General features: G+C 40.6%; 1 protein-coding gene across 1 annotated transcript in view; it reads right to left on the reverse strand.

Moving 5' to 3' along the window:
- The window catches only part of LOC307059234 (phosphatase and actin regulator 1-like), a gene marked incomplete at both ends in the record, with an annotated part of 514,568 nt that overhangs the window by 37,856 nt on the left and 455,662 nt on the right, over positions 1-21,050 (reverse strand). Inside the window, 2 exons of the mRNA XM_079713047.1 lie at positions 4,175-4,381; positions 6,488-6,655. Coding sequence (XP_079569173.1) covers positions 4,175-4,381; positions 6,488-6,655 — 375 coding nt within the window. The remainder of the gene's footprint in view (positions 1-4,174; positions 4,382-6,487; positions 6,656-21,050) is intronic.

Below are 21,050 nucleotides of genomic sequence, written 5' to 3' on the forward strand. Positions count from 1 at the left end.
AATTTCATTTTCCTCCTCTATGAAAAGGAAGGAATGAAGAAAATAGTATCTACCTCATAGGACTAAATGGTACATTGTAAATTTCTCCAAAAATGGCAGCTGCCATTATTACCCAAGTGTGACTGTCAGACTGTGAAGCTCAGCTATCACAGAAGTTGATTATCCTTCATTCCAATGGCACTTGTGGGGTACCTAATCACAGGTACCTTATGCACAAGGACTGGATGATTCACGCAATGTTTAACATTTGACTCCTGGAGCCAGGATGGCTGGAGAGGTGACTGATGGAGACTTAGAAAAGTAGGAGACAGTATTTTTTGCTTCCGCTACCTTTTTCCTCTGGGGTCAGCCATTATTCCAAGAAGGATGCGTTTTGAGAATCATTATCTCAGATCATATTCGTTATGTAACCAGCTCTGCTGGGCATTGTCCTTCCAGAATGGAAGGGAAGCTGACACCCAACAACTCCTGACCCTGGGATACAGGCCACTGTGCATACTGATGTTGGAGATAAGAAGGATGAAGATGACAAGAGAAGAGGAGTTTGGGAGAGCAAGAGGGCTTCCCTCTATCCGGCTAAAGAACAGAGAAAACGCATAAGGCAAATAGTCTCCAAGTTCATTATGATTTTCCTGATCAAATGGAAGCAAATGCCAAAGCAGAAATATTTCTGCATATCTTTCCCTGATCGTGCACCCAGAGGTAGCCTCAGCCCAGGCTCACGCTTCCTCCAGTATCTACTGGACCAGTAACCACTGTCACTCTTTACCAGCCCTGCTCGGTGCCTTTCAAGTTGTTGTCTGTTTCCTTTCAAAAATGTCAACAGAACGACGGACACTGAGAACATGCTAAAACTCTCAAGTCTCAAGAGTTCTAGAATTCTCAGTTTATTCATTCCTGCTCACATGGCCCAGGTGCCTCTAATGAGTAAGAGAACAGGGTTAATGGGGCTGCCTCATGGTGATGCAGATTCATTAGGACTGATTGTTGACTTACAAAAATTAAGCAAGTCTAATGGAGTTTAAACCCCAAAGGAAAGCACCAGACTCGCAGTCCACACACCCCTGTACCTGTCTTGCCTTCCTCATATTTAAGAGGCTACCAGGTACAATATGGTAAGGATCATCAGCTTTTATGTATTTTTATCCCTATGACCCAAGCTCTATGGAGGTGAGATGTACAGATAATAGATAAAATCCACTGTCTTGGGGAAAGAAAAACGGAAGCTGGAGAGACTGGGCTAACAGAGCAAGAGAGGCCTGCGGATACCAGGCCACCCAAGTTCTGGGATCATGGCTGAAGGTGACATGTGTGTCTATTCATTGGGTAACTAGATAAATTAGATTTAACTTAATGTTAGTTAAAAAAATGCTGTCAATCCTTCTTTTATTTTTTGTGGTACGTGGGCCTCTCACTGCTGTGGCCTCTTCCGTTGCGGAGCACAGGCTCCAGACGCGCAGGCTCAGTGGCCATGGCTCATGGGCCCAGCCGCTCCGCGGCATGTGGGATCTTCCCGGACCGGGGCACGAACCCATGTCCCCTGCATCGGCAGGTGGACTCTCCACCACTGCACCACCAGGGAAGCCCCAATTCTTCTTTTAAAATGTCTTGTCTACTGGTCCATTCTCTCTCTTCCCACTGCCATCAGCCAGATGCTTTGAGCTTCTATTTCAACAACTAGAGCGGCCTCTTAAAGTGTCTCCCTGCCTCAAATTGTTCGATTTAATTCAACTAGTGATTCTGGAGAACGAGACACAGGGCAGGCCTTGGCAGCTTCTCTGTCGGGCCTTCAACCTTCCCCTCTTCCTGTTCATTCTACACAGTGACCCAGGAGTATACCTTAAAGTCTAGTTTTCATCATACCACCCACTCCCCAGCTCAAAAACCTCCGAAGGCTCTCCAGGGCCACGGGGATAAAATCTAAATCCTCACATGCCCTACCTGGTGAACGCTCTCTCTCAGTACACCCCAAGATGGACCCTCCACCCCAGCTCAGCCTCCTTGTCACCGGCCCGAAGCATGGCCACTTCTGAGCCTTTGTGCAGGTCTTCTTTTCTGGAATGTTCTTTCCTCATTCTCTATAAAAGTCCTTCATGCTTTAAGGGTGGGCTCAAGTTTCAGGCTCTCCTAGAACCCTTCTACCAGACTGTGCTGAACTGCAAGTATTACACCCAACAGTAGTTATTCTGGCGCTCTATTTTTGCATATTTGAAATATATATTCATATCCATATATATATATATATATATATCATATACATATACACTGAACTCTCATGTATTTGTACCCACTTTGATACCTAGCACAGAATTCCGCCTAGAGTTAGATGTGCTGAATAAATATGTACCATATGCAGGAGTTTGTTTTTCAACACTTAATCTTTCTCAAGGGAAATCTGGCATCTAAGTCTTAAAAGGTACACAGCCCTTAAAACGTACATAATTTATTTCTAGAATTAGAATTAGCGATTCTCATACCAGGAATAAGTGAGGAAAAACTCAGAGATGCTTATAAAAATACATGCACTCTGTTGAGATGTTGCATTTTTTACAATAAGGAAGATGCAAACCTCTTAAGGGGTCCATCATGTAAATCGGGATCCCCACCACGTAGCTAACAAGGTCACATTGTGGGATATGTACTAACATGAGAACCAGTTCATAAGTCATCCCTGAGAGCAAAAAGCAGGTGATGAAAGAAAATGTACAGTCGTATTTGATTTTTATTAGATAAATGATAGATGGACAGTGGTTATGTCTTAGAGGGAGGCTTACAAGGGTTTTTTTTCCTTTGTGGTTTTCTATGCATTTAAATTTGGGGGCACTAAAGTGTTATTAATGTGTTGAACGGTTCCTTTAGAAGGAAATTTGCCCTTTTGAACCACAAACCCTGACTTGGATGGATGTGTACATTGATAGAGGAGCTTGACACAAACTTATATTTGAATTGTAACCTAATAAAACTCAGTGCCACGTGAGAGACGCCCTGCCACCGTGGAAACATTTTGAACTAGGAGTTGGGAAACACAGGGTCTAATTGTGGCTCTACTGCAGAATTCCTGCCAGCCCTGGAAAAGTCACTTGCACCTCAGGTTTTTAATGATAAAACAGGTGAATATTCTTTCATCCCCATCCCATCTTACAAAAGTATACAGAGATCAATTAGAGACTATTTATAAAAATAGCAAACATATTGTAAAAAACGCAGTCAATCAGTGTCAGGTGGGATTATTATCAAGGTTGGAGAAACACCCCTCTGAAATCTTGAATCTCTGATTACACCACAACCTTAAATCACAAAGTCATGACCGATTTGCGTGCTAATGTGTGGTGAAGTGCAATTTCACTGAATGCTCAATTTAATACCTGTGGGTGCATTTGTTAAATAACACTTGAACAATGAAAATATAAAATCATTTCAGGTTGTTTCAAGATACTGAATATAGTCCCCTGTGCTATACAGTAAATCCTTGTCGTGTATCTATTTTGTATATAGTAGTTTGTATCTGTTAATCCCGATTATAATCTGAAAGAAATATATAACTGAGTCACTTTGCTGTATATCTGAAACTAACACAATATTGTAAATCAACTATATTTCAATTTTTAAAAAGTTTTTTTAGGACAACATTCCTCAGCTTGCTCTTCTCTAAAGGTATTTCCCACAATACCCTGCAAATTACTGTCTTTGCTTTTTTTTTTTTTTTTACCCCCCAAAGAGAACAGCACAGACATAAATTTTAATAGAAGAAATACACTGGGCTTCAGATGAATTATTTAAAGACAAAAAATTTAAAGCTTTGGCAAACTCATCATGAAGGGAACAGGCGCTACTCTTTATCTCTGCAAAGATTTTGATGGTGAATCTAATTCACCTACATGGGCAAGTAATCTTTACTTAGCCACATAAATGCCAATGTACATGTTTACAAATGCACACGACTGCAGCCTCTCAGCCTATGACTGGCAGGTGTATATCGCATGCTTCTGGACACGAACATACAAACCCAGGTCACGACGGCATGTACCAAGACACACACAGAAACCCCCAAATGTCCCACAGAGCGACCTTGCCAAAGAGGTGCATCGGGCCCCAGAGAAAAAGAAAAAGCACAAGAAAGGATCCCTTGAAGGGAAGGCACGGCTGCGGGTCCCCAGAAGACATCTTGACTCACCTGTTAAGTGGTTGGCAATCCTGGCAGTGGGTTTGGGAGGCAGGGCAGGGGGCTGCTTGAGGACAGAGAGCTGCTTCACTGGGGTCTCCGCATGGTCTCCAGGGAAAGCAGCAGGTTTTTTGGGGGGCAGGAGCAGGACGGATTTGGCTGAAGGATCTTGGGGCAGGAGGACTCCAGACTCACTGGCAGAGGGACTCTCTTCAGACACTGAGGGGACAACCACATGACACACAGCGACATTACACAAACGCAGTGCAGGTGCGGCCGGCGGAAGCCGGGGGGGCACACAGGACAGGGTTAGCGACACAGCAGAGCACCGACTGCCCCAGGCTGTCCGAGTGGGGTGTTAAAGAGAGGACGCCAGAAATCCAATAAAGCCATGGTGAGGGTGGGGGAAGCAGCGGGGAGGGAGAGACAGAAAACAGAGAGAGCTGGAGGATGAAGAGCGAGAAGAAAGAAGAGGACACTTCCTCAAAGCATCCAAAGCTTCATCCCTTCAACCTTGGTGTTTATAATGCAAATTCTACGGGTGCTCCAAAATGTGACTCATGGGACCACAGCGACAACCCGACAGACAGCAGGTGTAGTGGATCAAGGACCAGGAGCCCCCTCTGAACCAAACCAGCACCAAACGCCGGCATCTTCCTTTGGGCCTGTTTGCCCTTTGCTGGGAAGGAAGAGAGAATGCATTCCGGGGTCTTGTTTTTGCCTGCTGGGTCTCCTTGTGTCCCTGCCTCCCAGGTCTGAGGACAGCCTAGAGGCTGACACTGGGCAGGTGATCCCCACATGTCTGGGGCAGCGGCTGCTCCTCCAGGCTTGGGGCCATCCGAGCTGGGCAGCAGCATCCAGGGGGTGTTCTGCAGTTTTAGGGGCACCTTCCCGCCCCTGCCAGCTCCGATACACCTGGATAAGGTGCAGGATGCTCCACATCAACACCCTTTTCACTTTCCACCTGCCTCTCTCCTGCACTCGCCAGAAGCGTGGTTTTCTGGGTTTGATTCTGCCCATTTCTCATTGCTTTGCCCGGGGCCTGCTTCCTCCTCTCCCCCATGGCGGGGCGGGCGGAGGACGGGGAGACCAGGACCGGCTCCAGTTAAGAGCTGTCACGGGTGGTAGCACAGGCTCTCCTACCATGCTGGCAACCCGGCCAATGACAGAATGAGACTCTACGACTTCCCTGGGATGACAGATCTCACTACAGCAATCACATCCGTCTGACCCCAATGTCACAGGGAAGGCTAGGAAGAAGTCTCAACTTACGGCTTTAGTTGGAACGACCTCCCCAGCTTGGGGAGGGGGAGGGAACTGCAACTCAGATGCATATCTGCCCCCTCCATCACGGCTACAGGAAGAAAGCCTCCCCTGCTCTCTCCCTTCTCCCCACTGTGGGTAGCAGTGTTTCCGGCAGCCAAAGCCCTGTACACAATCCTCAGGAGAACCAGGTTCTCCCCTGTCTCAGGGGACGCTATTATCATCAGTGGTGGACACACCGATGGAGCAGTGACTCGCTGGGTCCCAAAGTGAAGCATGGCGCTGACTTGGAAACACCATCCGGCCCACCTCCCGTCTGAGTTCCGTGACGCAGACTTTGCACACGGTGTGGGGGAAGGCCGTGGCCTCTCCAGCCAGACTCCAGATATTCCCAGAGGCCCCATCCCCCAGGCTTGTCTCCTGACAGCAAGGACCTCTCCTTACTGGCTGTCGGGAGGGTGCCATCGTCTGGCTAATGAGGACCACTCTGCAAGCCTTGCGAGGGGGTGAGTATTGGCCACTCAGAGGACTTTGGACCAAAGAGGGAGTGACAGACAGCATCAAAATTATCTGTCAGCAGGATACTGGTAAAACTGTAGACAATTAACACATTAATTGATTTTATATAGTAAATTGGTACAATGTACTAAATTGATATAACTATTAACTGGTATATTGGGATTAGGATTCAAAGGCATACCAGGGCCTGGTGACCAGGTGGACTTAGACAGGTACCCTACAGAAGCACAGGACTCTTTAGCTTTACCTTCACAGAAATGAGGGTTAGAAAACAGACATTTTAAATCATCAGTATTACAAAACAAGACATACCTTCTTTAAAGAGATTCAGATTATAAAAACGTTTTTAAAGACTGTAGAAAAATAAATGGACACATCCTCCATATTTTTACACTCAGCATGTACTAACTGGTCACTTTCATCTCCATTTCCAGGAGATCCTTACATTCAGGGTGGTTCAAAGTAGAAGCCAAAGCCCAGCCAGGCTGAAGGCCCCTAACACCGCATGCTGGGGACCAGTTCCATGTCTACCAGGGGCATTACCTGTCCCATCCATGATGTCGGAAGGCTGGAGCACCTCGTACGAGCAGGGATCCCTGGGCATCGGGACTGGCTCCATCTCGGACAGGGCGGGCAGAGATAGCTGGCTGGAGCTCAGGGACTGCCCGTTTTCCAGGGAGTCATCTTCATTCGATATGGAGAGCTCCCCGTCTGTCAGAGCGAGGAGATCGCAGAGTTAGACCACGCCTGCCTTCCAGGCACGGGTGACACTTACAGCCTGCTACCTGAGTCTAGATGCTTTTGAACAATCTGTATCAAGGCCAGTATGGAAAGTCTACACTTGTTCTTTTGCTTTCAAGGCATCTAACCACCAGGGCGACAATTTCCAGTGATCTTCAGCAATACGCCTGTTTTCTCTCCATTCTTCTAATTATCGACAGATGAATGGATAAAGAAGATATGGTACACATATACCATGCAATATGACTCAAGCATAAAAAAGAATGAAATAATGCCATTTGCAGCAACGTGGATGGACCTAGAGATTATCATACTAAGTGAAGTAAGCCAAACAGAGAAAGACAAATATGATACTGCTTATATGTGAAATCTAAAAAAAAAGATATGAATGAACTTATTTACAGAGACTCACAGACACAGAACACAAACTTATGGTTATCAAAGGGGAAGGGGGGTGGGGAGGGATAAATTAGGATTTACATATACACACGACCATATATACAGTAGATAGACAACAAGGACCTACTGTATAGCACAGGGAACTAGTCTCAATATTGTGTAATAACCTCTAAGGGAAAAGAATCTGAAAAAGAATATATATGTATGTGTGTGTATATGTGTACATACATATATAAAAACGTGTGTACACATATATGTGTACACACATATATAAGAATATGTGTGTGTATACACACACACAAACACACATATATATGTATAATTGAATCATTGCTGTACACACCTGAAACTAACATGATATTGTAAATCAACTATACTCCAATTTTTAAAAACTTAAAAAATTGTAAAAATCATTATCTACCATATTTTCTATGTGTTTTTTAAATGAAAATGAAAATAAATTTTTCTTCATAATTTTTGAAAACTTGGAAAACCTGAGCAGGACTCAGAGATTGGATAACCAGGTCAGGAATTCCTACTTTGAAGAGCAAAGGGCTTCAAGCACTCAACAAGCACCAGGACACGGTACACCAAGGCCCTAGGAAAAACTCACCCTGTCTTCTCTTTATCTCTGTGCACATCCAAGTTCTCTAAATGTTTAGGAGGGCTCTAAGCTCCAGCAGAAGGGCTGCAGCAGCTCAAAGACTCTGGGAGGTGCCAGGATTCTCCCAGTGCCCACCAGTGATCCTGCCCGGTGGGGTGCAGACTTTGATCTTGCTCAAAGCTCAGCAAGACAAGGGGCAGCTAGTTAACACCATGGTGGAGGATCAAAGGCTCCTGCACAATGGCCGTTTGTCAAATCAAAATTCCCCCAGTGTGATTTCATCCTAGCCCAGGGGAGTCCTAGATAACTAGACATTAAAGTCAAATTAATTTTTAAAGAGGACTGAAAGCTATTCCAGTCAGATGAATAAATATCCAGATGAAAGACTCTAAGTTATGTTTCAGCAGAAACACAGAAGCCAGCAAAGCAATTACCTGCCTTAAAATGGGAAGATGGATAATTTACTTGCAGAAATAAAACAGTAAAATGACTCCAAGGTTAATCTTGGATAAATAATCCTTTCCTTTTGCTATGTTCCTCCCAAGGCTTTAATTTTATACACAGTGATAAGATGGCCGCAAAAGATTCCTCTGCCTACCCCCTTTGCCCCCAATTAGAATTGGCCTGATGAAATGTATGTTCAACAGAGCAATTTACAAACCAACAGGCTTTAGATAGCATATGGTTCCAGGACATATGATATTTGACCTGAATTTTTTATAAACATAGAAAATATATATATAATGGACACCAAAAAATCTTCTGAAGCAGACAATATAAAGCACTGATTCTTGAAGATTGTGGGTTTTTTCCCTTCTTTTCACTTGACCTTTTTATGTGTCTCAAATGGTAATAGCAGTCACGATAATTGTGATTAACAATATGAGTACTTCTTATTAATAAGAGAAGATCAGTGCAGACTCTCAGGCCAATGCTATGGAAAGTACACAGCTGAACTGAGCGTACCCAGGATGGGAAGGGCTATGGGTGTGAGCGTTAGTGCATCAGCATCCCATAATGGATGGTCCCTGGTCCTCTTCACATGCTTTGGTTTAGCTTGTTCAAACTGACACCGTGGGAAGTAGCTCTACTTCAGATTCCCAGTTGGTGGAATAATGATGTAGCTGCCATTAGGTTTAATACATCTCTGGGAAACCACTTTGATTTCTGATGTTCCAAGTGTAGTAAAAGTCTTGGATAAGACAACCAGAGGAGGAAGGGGTTTCAGGACGGTTGCCATGTTCTGCTTCTTTGGGGCAATGACGTGATGGAATGATTGCTATACATTTTAACTGTTAAAAGTACCATAGATGCACTATTAGGAAAAAAAGATGCAACAGAAGTTGCATTACGTTAGATTCTATGAATCTCTGTTTCATCAAGGCAGTTAGCTTAGTGCTAGAAGTTTTAGTGGTAACAGAGAAGCAATATTATTCACTCCTCTTGGGACTGATTAACTCTTAAAAAATTTAGCTCCCTATGGATTAAAAGTGCCTTTACTAAATCACAAAGGCTCAAACCACTTGGGAGAAGAAACAATCTTGCAAATTCCACTGTCATAATTTCTAAATACACATTTCCATTAAAAAAATGAAAATAGGGGGAAAAAAAGAAGAAATAAGACACTGATCATATCTCTACCCTAACAGAAAATTTGTTTTTCACATTTTCCATAGTTGTAACAAATTTTATTTTGTGTTTTGTTTTTTAAAACTTTTATAAGCATTATAATTTGTATAGTTATCATTTAATAATTATACTGAATGAATATACATATGTTTATTTAGTTATCTCTCTGTGGTTGGTCACAAAGGGATTTCCAATGTTTTATACTATTATGAAAACAGAAATCGCTGCTGACTACCTTCCTGTATAAAATCTTTTCTGCAATTAGAATTCTCCCCCTTTAGGAGAGATTCCAGCAAATGAAATTTATGCGTATTACTATTTTAGTGTCTAGTGATACATACCTAGATCTTGTGAAATTGTTTTTCTACAGGATTTGTCAATTTACACAGCAGCAATATACAGACCACACAAATTTCTTAGCTTTTGGTCATTTCCTCAACATTTACATTGATAACCATGTTTTATCTATTGACTTACCTACTTACATACATTTACGTATATACATATCTAGTAGAAATAAATTAAAACCATGCAATAGGTACAAATTTATTATTAATATCATTTATGACTAACTAAGATGGGAAGTGACAAAACTGAAATCTGATTTGGATTCATATAACATGGAGATAAAATGATGCTGCTACTGTGAAGTAACTGTTATTTTAAAATTCTTATGACATTTTCAAATGTACACAAAAGTAGAAGCATTAATGTAATGGACTCCTTATACTCATCACCAAGCTAAGGAATTAGCTGGGAATTCCTAATGCTTGGGAATTCCAAGTTTGATTAATCTGAAGACTATTTATTTAATTGACATATAGTTGATTTACAATGCTGTGTTAATTTCTACTGTACAGCAAAGTGATTCACTTTTACATATATATACACATTCTTTTACATACTCTTCTCCATTATGGTTTATCACAGGATACTGAATATAGTCCCCTGTGCTACACAGTAGGACCTTGTTGTTTATCCATTCTATATAAAATAGTTTGCATCTCTAAGACTGTTTAGGCTCTCCATGGATTTTTACCATTTGCCAGCTCTGCTTATCAGCATCATGAGAAAAACTGTGTTCCCCCCCAGGAAGAATTTAACCCTCCTGAATAAAATGAGTCTTACGGATTATTTGTACTTTCTTTTATCTAGATCATCACCATCTCTTGCAATGATGAACGAGAAAGAGCCCACTGAGTATTGGAAATTATTTTGATGCTTTACATGATCTTCTAAAATTATCTGGAATAATGGTTTTCAAAATGGTGCAATTACCTCCAAGCATAAAATGTTTCCTACTAGAATTAATTAAGTGTGAATAGGAGGAAGGGAGAAGGCAGGAGACTAGATGGGTTAAGGCAATGGTTCTCAAACTTTAGTGGGTATCACAATTTCCTGGAGGGCAGTAAACACAGATTACTGGGCCTCATCCCCAGAGTTTCTGACCCAGTAGGTTTGGGGATGGGACTGAGAATGTGCATGTCTAATAATTTCTTGGGTGATGCCAAAGCTGCCTTTGCTGCTCAGGGTTCCACACTCAGAGAACCACTGGACTGGAGGTAAGGATCAGACAGGCAGGAGAACCTGGAATAGCAACAGTGTCTTTTCATGATGAGGTTTAGGGCAGAGAATGTTGTTCATGTGCCTAACATGGAACAAATATGGTTGGTTTAAATCTCAAAGAGAAAGCAGGAGGTTGTATTGTCTAACCATGGATCATGAACTTGTCCCAAAGACAATGGGACTGGAGAGAGCAACAGGGTGGAGAAGAAAAGTAAAATGTAAGCCAGATGCAGACAGATCTAAAAAGGTCAAATCAGGTCACAGAATTGGTAGAGAAAAGAATGCAGAAGTGAGTGCGGGTCAATATCATGACTTAAATGATGAGCGGTAGAAGGCAATGGATCAAGATAGAGAACTGGCCACGGCCATTGTCTTCTCTTTCTTGTGGGGCACAAGAAATGAAGACTCTGGTACAATCAGGCTAACACCAAACCAAGAAGAGTGAAGGGAAAGGTGAGAGTGAATGAATTCATTCAACTGACAAACACCTGTTGAGACCCGATCACTAACAACAGGGATCACATACCAGAAACCCCCAACCGTCAGAAATAGATTTGCTATTAGCTCCTTAGGATATACATGGAGAAACTACTGTCAGGTCTGCTGGCTCCAAACCCTGGAGCTGAACCACACCCTGCCCTGCCTCTCCTCCCACAAGCCAGGCGTTGTGCTAAATGCTAAGGAGAAAACAGACATGCCTTGGGGAAAGAGTGGGCCAAGACATGATGCAGAAAGGCAGACAGGGAGGAATTGGTGCAAGTTAGCTGGTGTGAGAGTTGAGAAAAAGAAGCAAGAGTGAGAAGTTAAGCCCTGAGAAATGGATGAAGAAAAATAAGAGGTGAAGGAAGGTGGAAGCTGTGTGTGCCCAGAATAGATGGAGATCACGCAGAGGATCTTGTCTTGCATAAAGTTCTCTTAATGTTCTAAAAATACAGTCTACATAAAAGTTGTGTTCCAGAGGATTGGCTCAAAAGATATATTTCAAAATATTGTTTTTGCTCTAATTCAGTTTATTGAGGAATTACATCCACCTATAACTGGATGTCACCTTTGTGACTATATTCCAAAAAAGTTTTGTTTTGTTATTGTTACCTGTTTTGCTTTAGGAATACTCTCGGTTTTAGGGCGACTGACATCAACTTCTGATCAATTAAATTTCTCAAAGCTTAAGGTTAACAATTTTTTTTTTTAATAAGCAGATGAATGTTGCCATGGGAAATGGGCAACAGGAATTCTTTCGGGTTCTCCTGGATACCTCCATGATAACAGTTTCTACTTTGTAAAAATTGCATGAAAGTTAGATATTTTGTTCTGAGAGAGCTCAGGGTTCATGGCCCTTTGAAGCTTAAGATAAAAGTCTCAATTTTAATACTGAAAACTAAAAATACTTTAATATAAACTTAAGCCTGTAATAGGGAAGAACAAATCTGACTCCATATTGGATGTTTCTTTTAACCTTTGTATTCCATTGCTTTTGCTACAAGTTAAGAATGTTGCCTAGACCTGAGATATACAGGACAGCCCATTCTCAAGACTCTGACCTTTAAAGGTGTAACATTCTTCCAATCATCAAGAGATAAAAAGTTGCAGAACAGAGAACAACATTTGTCTTGGAGGTTTACAGGAACATTGTAATAGGATGTGGACCTATGTGGACAGCTGCAAGAACAAAGGATTCTGGCACCAAGAAGTTTGCACCAACCAACTACACCCCCTCCCCTTTACCCCCTCCCTTTCGAGTAGGAAAGAAGCCTGAAGTCTAACTTGGGGAAGATGTTCTTTGGGACACGAGTCCACCATCTTCTCAGTCTGCTGGCTTCCTAAATAAAGTTGCTATTCCTTGCCCTAACAACTCGTTTCTCAATTTACTGGCCTGCTGTACAGTGAGTGGTACAAGCTTGGACTCAGTAACAAGCTCACCACCGAATTTGATTTTCTAGGATATGCATTATGGTGTATATAAAAGCCTATGCTTAGAAGTGTATTTCTAGTTGGATAAGAATTGCTTACTTCATAAATAATAGTTGAATATGAGTACAAAGAATTGTTTTACAGCTGTATATTGAACCATTATTGCAATAAATTTCACACAGATCAAAAAACTAAAACTTTAAAACTAGGATAGCAGATGGCAGAGAGCAGAAGCAAGAAGAACTACAATCCTGCAGCCTGTGGAACAAAAACCACATTCACAGAAAGATAGACAAGATGAAAAGGCAGAGAGCTATGTACCAGATGAAGGAACAAGATAAAACACCAGAAAAACAACTAAATGGAGTGGAGATAGACAACCTTCCAGAAAAAGAATTCAGAATAATGATAGTGAAGATGATCCAGGACCTTGGAAAAACAATGGAGGCAAAGATCGAGAAGACGCAAGAAATGTTTAACAAAGACCTAGAAGAATTAAAGAACAAACAAAGAGAGATGAACAATACAATAACTGAAATGAAAAATACACTAGAAGGAATCAATAGCAGAATAACTGAGGCAGAAGAACGGATAAGTGACTTGGAAGACAGAATGGTGGAATTCACTGCTGTGGAACAGAATAAAGAAAAAACAATGAAAAGAAATGGAGACAGCCTAAGAGACCTCTGGGACAACATTAAACGCAACAACATTCGCATTATAGGGGTCCCAGAAGGAGAAGAGAGAGAGAAAGGACCAGAGAAAATATTTGAAGAGATTATAGTCGAAAACATTCCGAACATGGGAAGGGAAATAGCCACCCAAGTCCAGGAAGGGCAGAGTCCCATACTGGATAAACCCAAGGAGAAACAGGCCGAGACACATAGTAATCAAACTGGCAAAAATTAAAGACAAAGAGAAATTACTGAAAGCAGCAAGGGAAAAATGAAAAATAACATACAAGGGAACTCCCATAAGGTTAACAGCTGCTTTCTCAGCAGAAACTCTACAAGACAGAAGGAAGTGGCATGGTATACTTAAACTGATGAAAGGGAAGAAACTACAACCAAGATTACTCTACCCAGCAAGGATCTCATTCAGATTCGATGGAGAAATTAAAACCTTTACAGACAAGCAAAAGCTAAGAGAATTCAGCATCACCAAACCAGCTCTACAAGTGCTAAAGGAACTTCTCTAAGTGGGAAACACAAGAGAAGTAAAGGATGTACAAAAACAAACCCAAAACAATTAAGAAAATGGTAATAGGAACATACATATTGATAATTACCTTAAACGTGAATGGATTAAATGCTCCAACCAAAAGACACAGGCTTGCTGAATGGATACAAAAACAAAACCCATATATATGCTGTCTACAAGAGACCCACTTCAGACCTAGGGACACATACAGACTGAAAGTGAGGGGATGGAAAAAGATATTCCGTGCAAATGGAAATCAAAAAAAAGCTGGAGTAGCTATAATCATATCAGATAAAATAGACTTTAAAGTAAAGAATGTTACAAGAGACAAGGAAGGACAGTACATAATGATCAAGGGATCAATCCAAGAAGAAGATATAACAATTATAAATATATATGCACCCAACATAGGAGCACCTCAATACATAAGGCAAATGCTAACAGCTCTAAAAGAGGAAATCGACAGTAACACAATAATAGTGGGGGACTTTAACACCGCACTTACACCAATGGACAGATCATCCAAAATGAAAATAAATAAGGAAACGCAAGCTTTAAATGACACAATAGACCAGATAGATTTAATTGATATTTATAGGACATTCCATCCAAAAACAGCAGATTACACTTTCTTCTCAAGTGCGCATGGAACATTCTCCAAGATAGACCATATCTTGGGTCACAAATCAAGCCTCAGTAAATTTAAAAAAACTGAAATCATATCAAGCACCTTTTATGACCACAACGCTTTAAGATTAGAAATGAATTACAGGGGAGAAGATTGCTTTCCCTAATGTGGGTGGCCCTCATCCAATAAACTGAATAGAACAAAAAGGATCACCCTCCATGGAAAAGAGGGAATTCTTCCTGCCTGACTGCCTTGAGCTGTAACATCAGTTCTTTCCTGACTCTGACTCAAACTGAAATGTTGGCTCTTCTTGGGTCTTGAGCCTGCTGGCTTTCAGGCAGGAACTTATACTATCAATTCTCCTGGTTCTCAGGCCTTTGGATTCAAACTGGAACCACACCTGGGTCTCCTGGGTCTCCAACATGCAGACTGCAGACCTTGGTCCTTCTCAGCCTCTGTAATGGTGTGAGTCAATTCCTTAGAATAAATCGTGTGTGTGTATCCTTTTTGAGTGTGTATCACTGGAGAGCACTGACTATTATAACTGACAAAAGAATTTACTCTTTATTCCAGCCAAAACCTGACTATAGGCCCCTGACCTTCCTTTTTTTAGAGGAGTTACCTTAGCAAATTTGTATTATAAATCCTTTCTCTGTCCCTTCAAGATGTAAATCTTCTACCATGCAGAAATGTCTCCTTCAGAACCTGGGAAACAGCTCTTTGAAATAAGAACATCCAGAGAGATAGCTCTCCTGTCCCCCAGTTCCTGTGGGAGGGTAGGAGCCTAACTTTGGTGGGTGCCTTATCCAATTTACAAAACTAACTCATGTCCTAAAATTATTAAAAGTTTGTTTCTCCTCCAGATAAGTGTTAATTAACAAGCCCTGATGGCCTAGTCACATTAACTGGCATAATCATTAACTCCCTTAATGCCCTTGAGTACATTTCTTTTAGCGTAACCAGCATTTTAAAAGTCTCCTATCTTTTGTTTTGGTGGAGCTGAGCACATTGTATACTGAAATCTCTCTCTTCCCTACTGCAGTAGTCGGAATAAAATCTGCCTTGTAATTTTTAAAAATTAATTTATTTAAAAATTTTCAGCTGTGTTGGGTCTTTGCTGCTGCGTGCAGGCTTTCTCTAGCTGCAGCAAGCAGGGGTTACTTTTCATTGCGGTATGCGGGCTTCTCATTACAAAAAAAAAAAAAAAAAAAAAGAAATGAATTACAGGGAAAAAATGTAAAAAACACAAACACATGGAGGCTAAACAATACGTTACTAAATAACCAAGAGATCACTGAAGAAATCAAAAAGGAAATCAAAAAACACCTAGAGACAAATGACAATGAAAACACGACGATCCAAAACCTATGGGATGCAGCAAAAGCAGTTCTAAGAGGGAAGTTTATAGCTATACAAGCCTACCTCAAGAAACAAGAAAAATCTCAAGTAAACAATCTAACCTTACGCCTAAAGGAACTAGAGAAAGAAGAACAAACAAAACACAAAGTTAGCAGAAGGAAAGAAATCATAAAGATCAGAGCAGAAATAAATGAAATAGAAACAAAGGAAACAATAGCAAAGATCAATAAAACTAAAAGCTGGTTCTATGAGAAGATAAACAAAATTGATAAACCATTAGCCAGACTCATCAAGAAAAAGAGAGAGAGGACTCAGATCAATAAAATTAGAAATGAAAAAGGAGAAGTTACAACAGATACCAAGAAATACAAAGCATCCTAAGAGACTACTACAAGCAAATCTATGCCAATAAAATGGACAACCTGGATGAAATGGACAAATTCTTAGAAAGGTATAACCTTTCAAGACTGAACCAGGAAGAAACAGAAAATATGAAAAGACCAATCACAAGTAATGAAATTGAAACTATGATTAAAAATCTTCCAACAAAGAAAAGTCCAGGACCAGATGGCTTCACAGGTGAATTCTATGAAACATTTAGAGAAGAGCTAACACCCATCCTTCTCAAACTCTTCAAAAAATTGCAGAGGAAGGAACACTCCCAAACTCACTCTATGAGGCCACCATCACCCTGACACCAAAACCAGACAAAGATACTAAAAAAAAAAAAAAATTACAGACCAATATCACTGATGAATATAGATGCAAAAATCCTCAACAAAATACTAGCAAACAGAATCCAACAACACATTAAAAGGATCATACACCATGATCAAGTGGGATTTATCCCAGGGATGCAAGGATTCTTCGATATACACAAATCAATTAATGTGATACACCATATTAACAAATTGAAGAAGGAAAACCATATGATCATCTCACTAGATGCAGAAAAAGCTTTTGACAAAATTCAACACCCATTTATGATATAAACTCTCCAGAAAGTGGGCATAGAGGGAACCTACCTCAACATAATAAAGGCCATATACAACAAACCCACAGCAAACATCATTCTCAATGGTGAAAAACTGAAAGCATTTCCTCTAAGATCAGGAACAAGACAAGGATGTCCACTCTCACCACTACTATTCAACATAGTTTTGGAAGTCCTAGCCATGGCAATCAGAGAAGAAAAAGAAATAAAAGGAATACAAATTGGAAAAGAAGAAGTAAAACTGTCACTGTTTGCAGATGACATGATACTATACATAGAGAATCCTTAAAATGTCACCAGAAAACTACTAGAGCTAATCAATGAATTTGGTAAAGTTGCAGGATACAATATTAATGCAAAGAAATCTCTTGCATTCCTATACACTCATGATGAAAAATCTGAAAGAGAAATTATGGAAACACTCCCATTTCCCATTGCAACAATAAGAATAAAATACCTAGGAATAAACCTACCTAGGGAAACAGAAGACCTGTATGCAGAAAACTATAAGACACTGATGAAAGAAATTAGAGATGATACCAACAGATGGAGAGATATACAATGTTCTTGGATTGGAAGAATCAATGTTGTGAAAATGACTATACTATGCAAAGCAATCTACAGATTCAATGCAATCCTTATCAAATTACCAATGGCATTTTTTATGGAAATAGAACAAATCATCTTAAAATTTGTATGGAGATACAAAAGACCCTGAATAGCCAAAGCAGTCTTGAGTGAAAAAAACGGAGCTGGAGGAATCAGACTCCCTGACTTCAGACTATACTACAAAGCTACAGTAATCAAGACAATATGATACTGGAACAAAAACCAAAAAACAGATCAATGGAACAAGATAGAAAGCCCAGAGACAGACCCACGCACCTATGGTCAACTAATCTGTGACAAAGGAGGCAAAGATATACAATGGAGAAAAGACAGTCTCTTCAATAAATGGTGCTGGGAAAACTGGACAGCTACATGTAGAAGAATGAAATTAGAACACTCCCTAACACCATGCACAAAAATAAACTCAAAATGGGCTCAAGACCTATATGTAAGACTGGACACTATAAAACTCTTAGAGGAAAACATAGGAAGAACACTCTTTGACATAAATCACAGCAAGATCTTTTTTGATCCACCTGCTAGAGTAACGGAAATGAAAACAAAAATAAACAAATGGGACCTAATGAAACTTCAAAGCTTTTGCACAGCAAAGGAAACCACAAACAAGACGAAAAGACCACCCTCAGAATGGGAGAAAATATTTGCAAACGAATCAACGGACAAAGGATTAATCTCCAAAATATATAAAGAGCTCATGCAGCTCAATATTAAAAAAAAAAAAAAAACCCAGTCAAAAAATGGGCAGAAGACCTAAATAGACATTTCTCCAAAGAAGACATACAGATGGCTAAGAAGCACATGAAAAGCTGCTCAACATCACTAATTATTAGAAAAATGCAAATCAAAAGTACCATGAGGTATCACCTCACACCAGTTAGAATGGGCATCATCAGAAAATCTACAAACAACAAATGCTGGAGAGGGTGTGGAGAAAAGGGAACCCTCTTGCACTGTTGGTGGGAATGTAAATTGATACAGCCACTATGGAGAACAGTATGGAGGTTCCTTAAAAAACTAAAAATAGAATTACCATATGATCCAGCAATCCCACTACTGGGCATAAACCCAGAGAAAACCGTAATTCAAAAAGACACATGCACCCCAATGTTCATTGCAGCACTATTTACAATAGCCAGGTCATGGAAGCAACCTAAATGCCCATCGACAGACAAATGGATAAAGAAGTTGTGGTACATATATACAATGCAATATTACTCAGCCATAAAAAGGAACTAAACTGAGTCATTTGTTGAGACGTGGATGGATCTAGAGACTGTCATACAGAGTGAAGTAAGTCAGAAAGAGAAAAACAAATATCGTGTATTAATGCATGTATGTGGAACCTAGAAAAATGGTACAGATGAACTGGTTTGCAGGGCGAAGTTGAAACACAGATGTAGAGAGCAAACGTATGGACACCAAGGGGGGAAACCGTGGTGCAGTGGGGATGGTGGTGTGCTGAATTGGGCAATTGGGATTGACATGTATACACTGATGTGTATAAAATTGATGATTAATAAGAACCTGCAGTATAAAAAAACAAACAAAACCTAGGATAAATTGTTTAAATAAATACATGTATATACATACACATGCATATATACTCACATACATATTTATTTATCTAGGTTGCATAAGAAGGAAGCCAGATGGATAGTTTTAACTTACTCATAAACGTTTACATTTTTAATTTACAAAATAAAATGCTGTACACCCAATATAAGAAAAAAAAAGGCAGCATAATGGGGAAATATGAACTAAACATAGCTAATAAAATAATGGCTATTCCCAGTATGCAGAGTATTTGTACAAATAAATAAAAATCAAGTCCCAGGTGCCACTTGTGAAATGCACAGCCTGGCTGGGAATGAAAGAAATGCAAGTGAAATGACCCTGTGGGTGATGCTGAACCCTAAAAATGTGCTTGAAACAATGTCAAGTACAAAAGCAGGAATGGAGAACAAAATGTACATGTTGATTACAATGCCCTCAAGATGAAATATGCATGCATGCTGGCAAAGTTCTGAAGTGAATTTGGCTTGATATGAGTAGAGCTTAATGATCATTAACTTTTTTTTTTCCTGTGGAGATGCTTACATATATAAAAAAATAAAACAAAAAATGGCATGCTACCTTGTTAAGTTAAATGAAAACATAATAGTTTTGTTGGAGGAGAAAACCTTCCTGACTCCTCTGGTTTCTTGAGGAGGTATTTTCCCTGAGGCCGGCTTCCTATCCCTTCTCCACAGATACCTCATTGCTAGGATGCAACTTCTGCATGAAAGACTGTTAGTATACTTGTAGTAGAGGAGAATAATGAAATGAAATCATGGTTACATTGGTGCTTCCACTATAAAGAAAAATGATTATGTAAGTGAAGCACCATGTGAGAATTTTAGAGTGAAAACATTGGGAAGTGTTCGCTATGCTGCATCTCTGCTGTTAACGCAAATGTGTAGAATTCACACATGCAGGTCTGTGAAAATTCAAACACGTTTTAATTGACTGGCGATCACCAATGGCTATAATTAAAGCAAAATCAAAAAGTGAAGCTACCTATGTTAAAGCAAACCATCATCTTATGAGGACATGGAAGAAGAGCCCTAATGAAAGTGTTTGCTAATTGTTTTTTTCCCTTTGAGACAAGAGCTGCTGTTGTAGCTTCCCAGACATGCTCTGTTTTTTTTTTTGCAGTACGCGGGCCTCTCACTGTTGTGGCCTCTCCCGCTGCGGAGCACAGGCTCCGGATGCGCAGGCTCAGCGGCCATGGCTCACGGGCCCAGCCGCTCCGCGGCATGTGGGATCTTCCCGGACCGGGGCACTAACCCGTGTCCCCTGCATCTGCAGGCGGACTCTCAACCACTGCGCCACCAAGGAAGCCCCCAGACATGCTCTTTGACCAAAAAGGGCATCTCCACTGAGTGGCCGAAGGGTTACCCCACAGAGCCGAAGGTGTTTTCCCAAGAAGTGTCACTCTGGTGGTGGTGAGCTATGAAGCAAAGACTTCATTCAATGTCTTTTTTTTTTGTTTGTTTTGACACTGATATACTTTTTTCATTACAGTACAAAAAAATTCACCCATTAAGGGGGCACAGCTATTGTTTTGTAACCCACAGAGGTGTCATTTTTGCAACAATATACAGAGTTTTGAAAAGCTTCTGTTAATCCCAATGACCTTTTAAATCACTGCAATCCAAGCCACTAGCTGCTCGCACTGTCAGTGGAATGATGTGTGGAGCAACAGTTAGCTAAGAAATAATTTATCTAAGGATTTCATTGAAAGATTAAAAGCTTTGAACCTAAGAAGTTGGAAATGGCTCCCTGGCCATTGGAAATATTTTCTTCAGTTTGCCTGAGTTCAGGGAGTTGATGTCATTAAACTAAATGGTGCTACAGATACCACTGTGTAGAATTTTAAACATACATGGAAAGCCATACATTTCTA

The sequence above is a fragment of the Hyperoodon ampullatus genome (genome assembly GCF_949752795.1).
Source record: "Hyperoodon ampullatus genome assembly, chromosome: 10".
NCBI lineage: Eukaryota > Metazoa > Chordata > Mammalia > Artiodactyla > Ziphiidae > Hyperoodon > Hyperoodon ampullatus.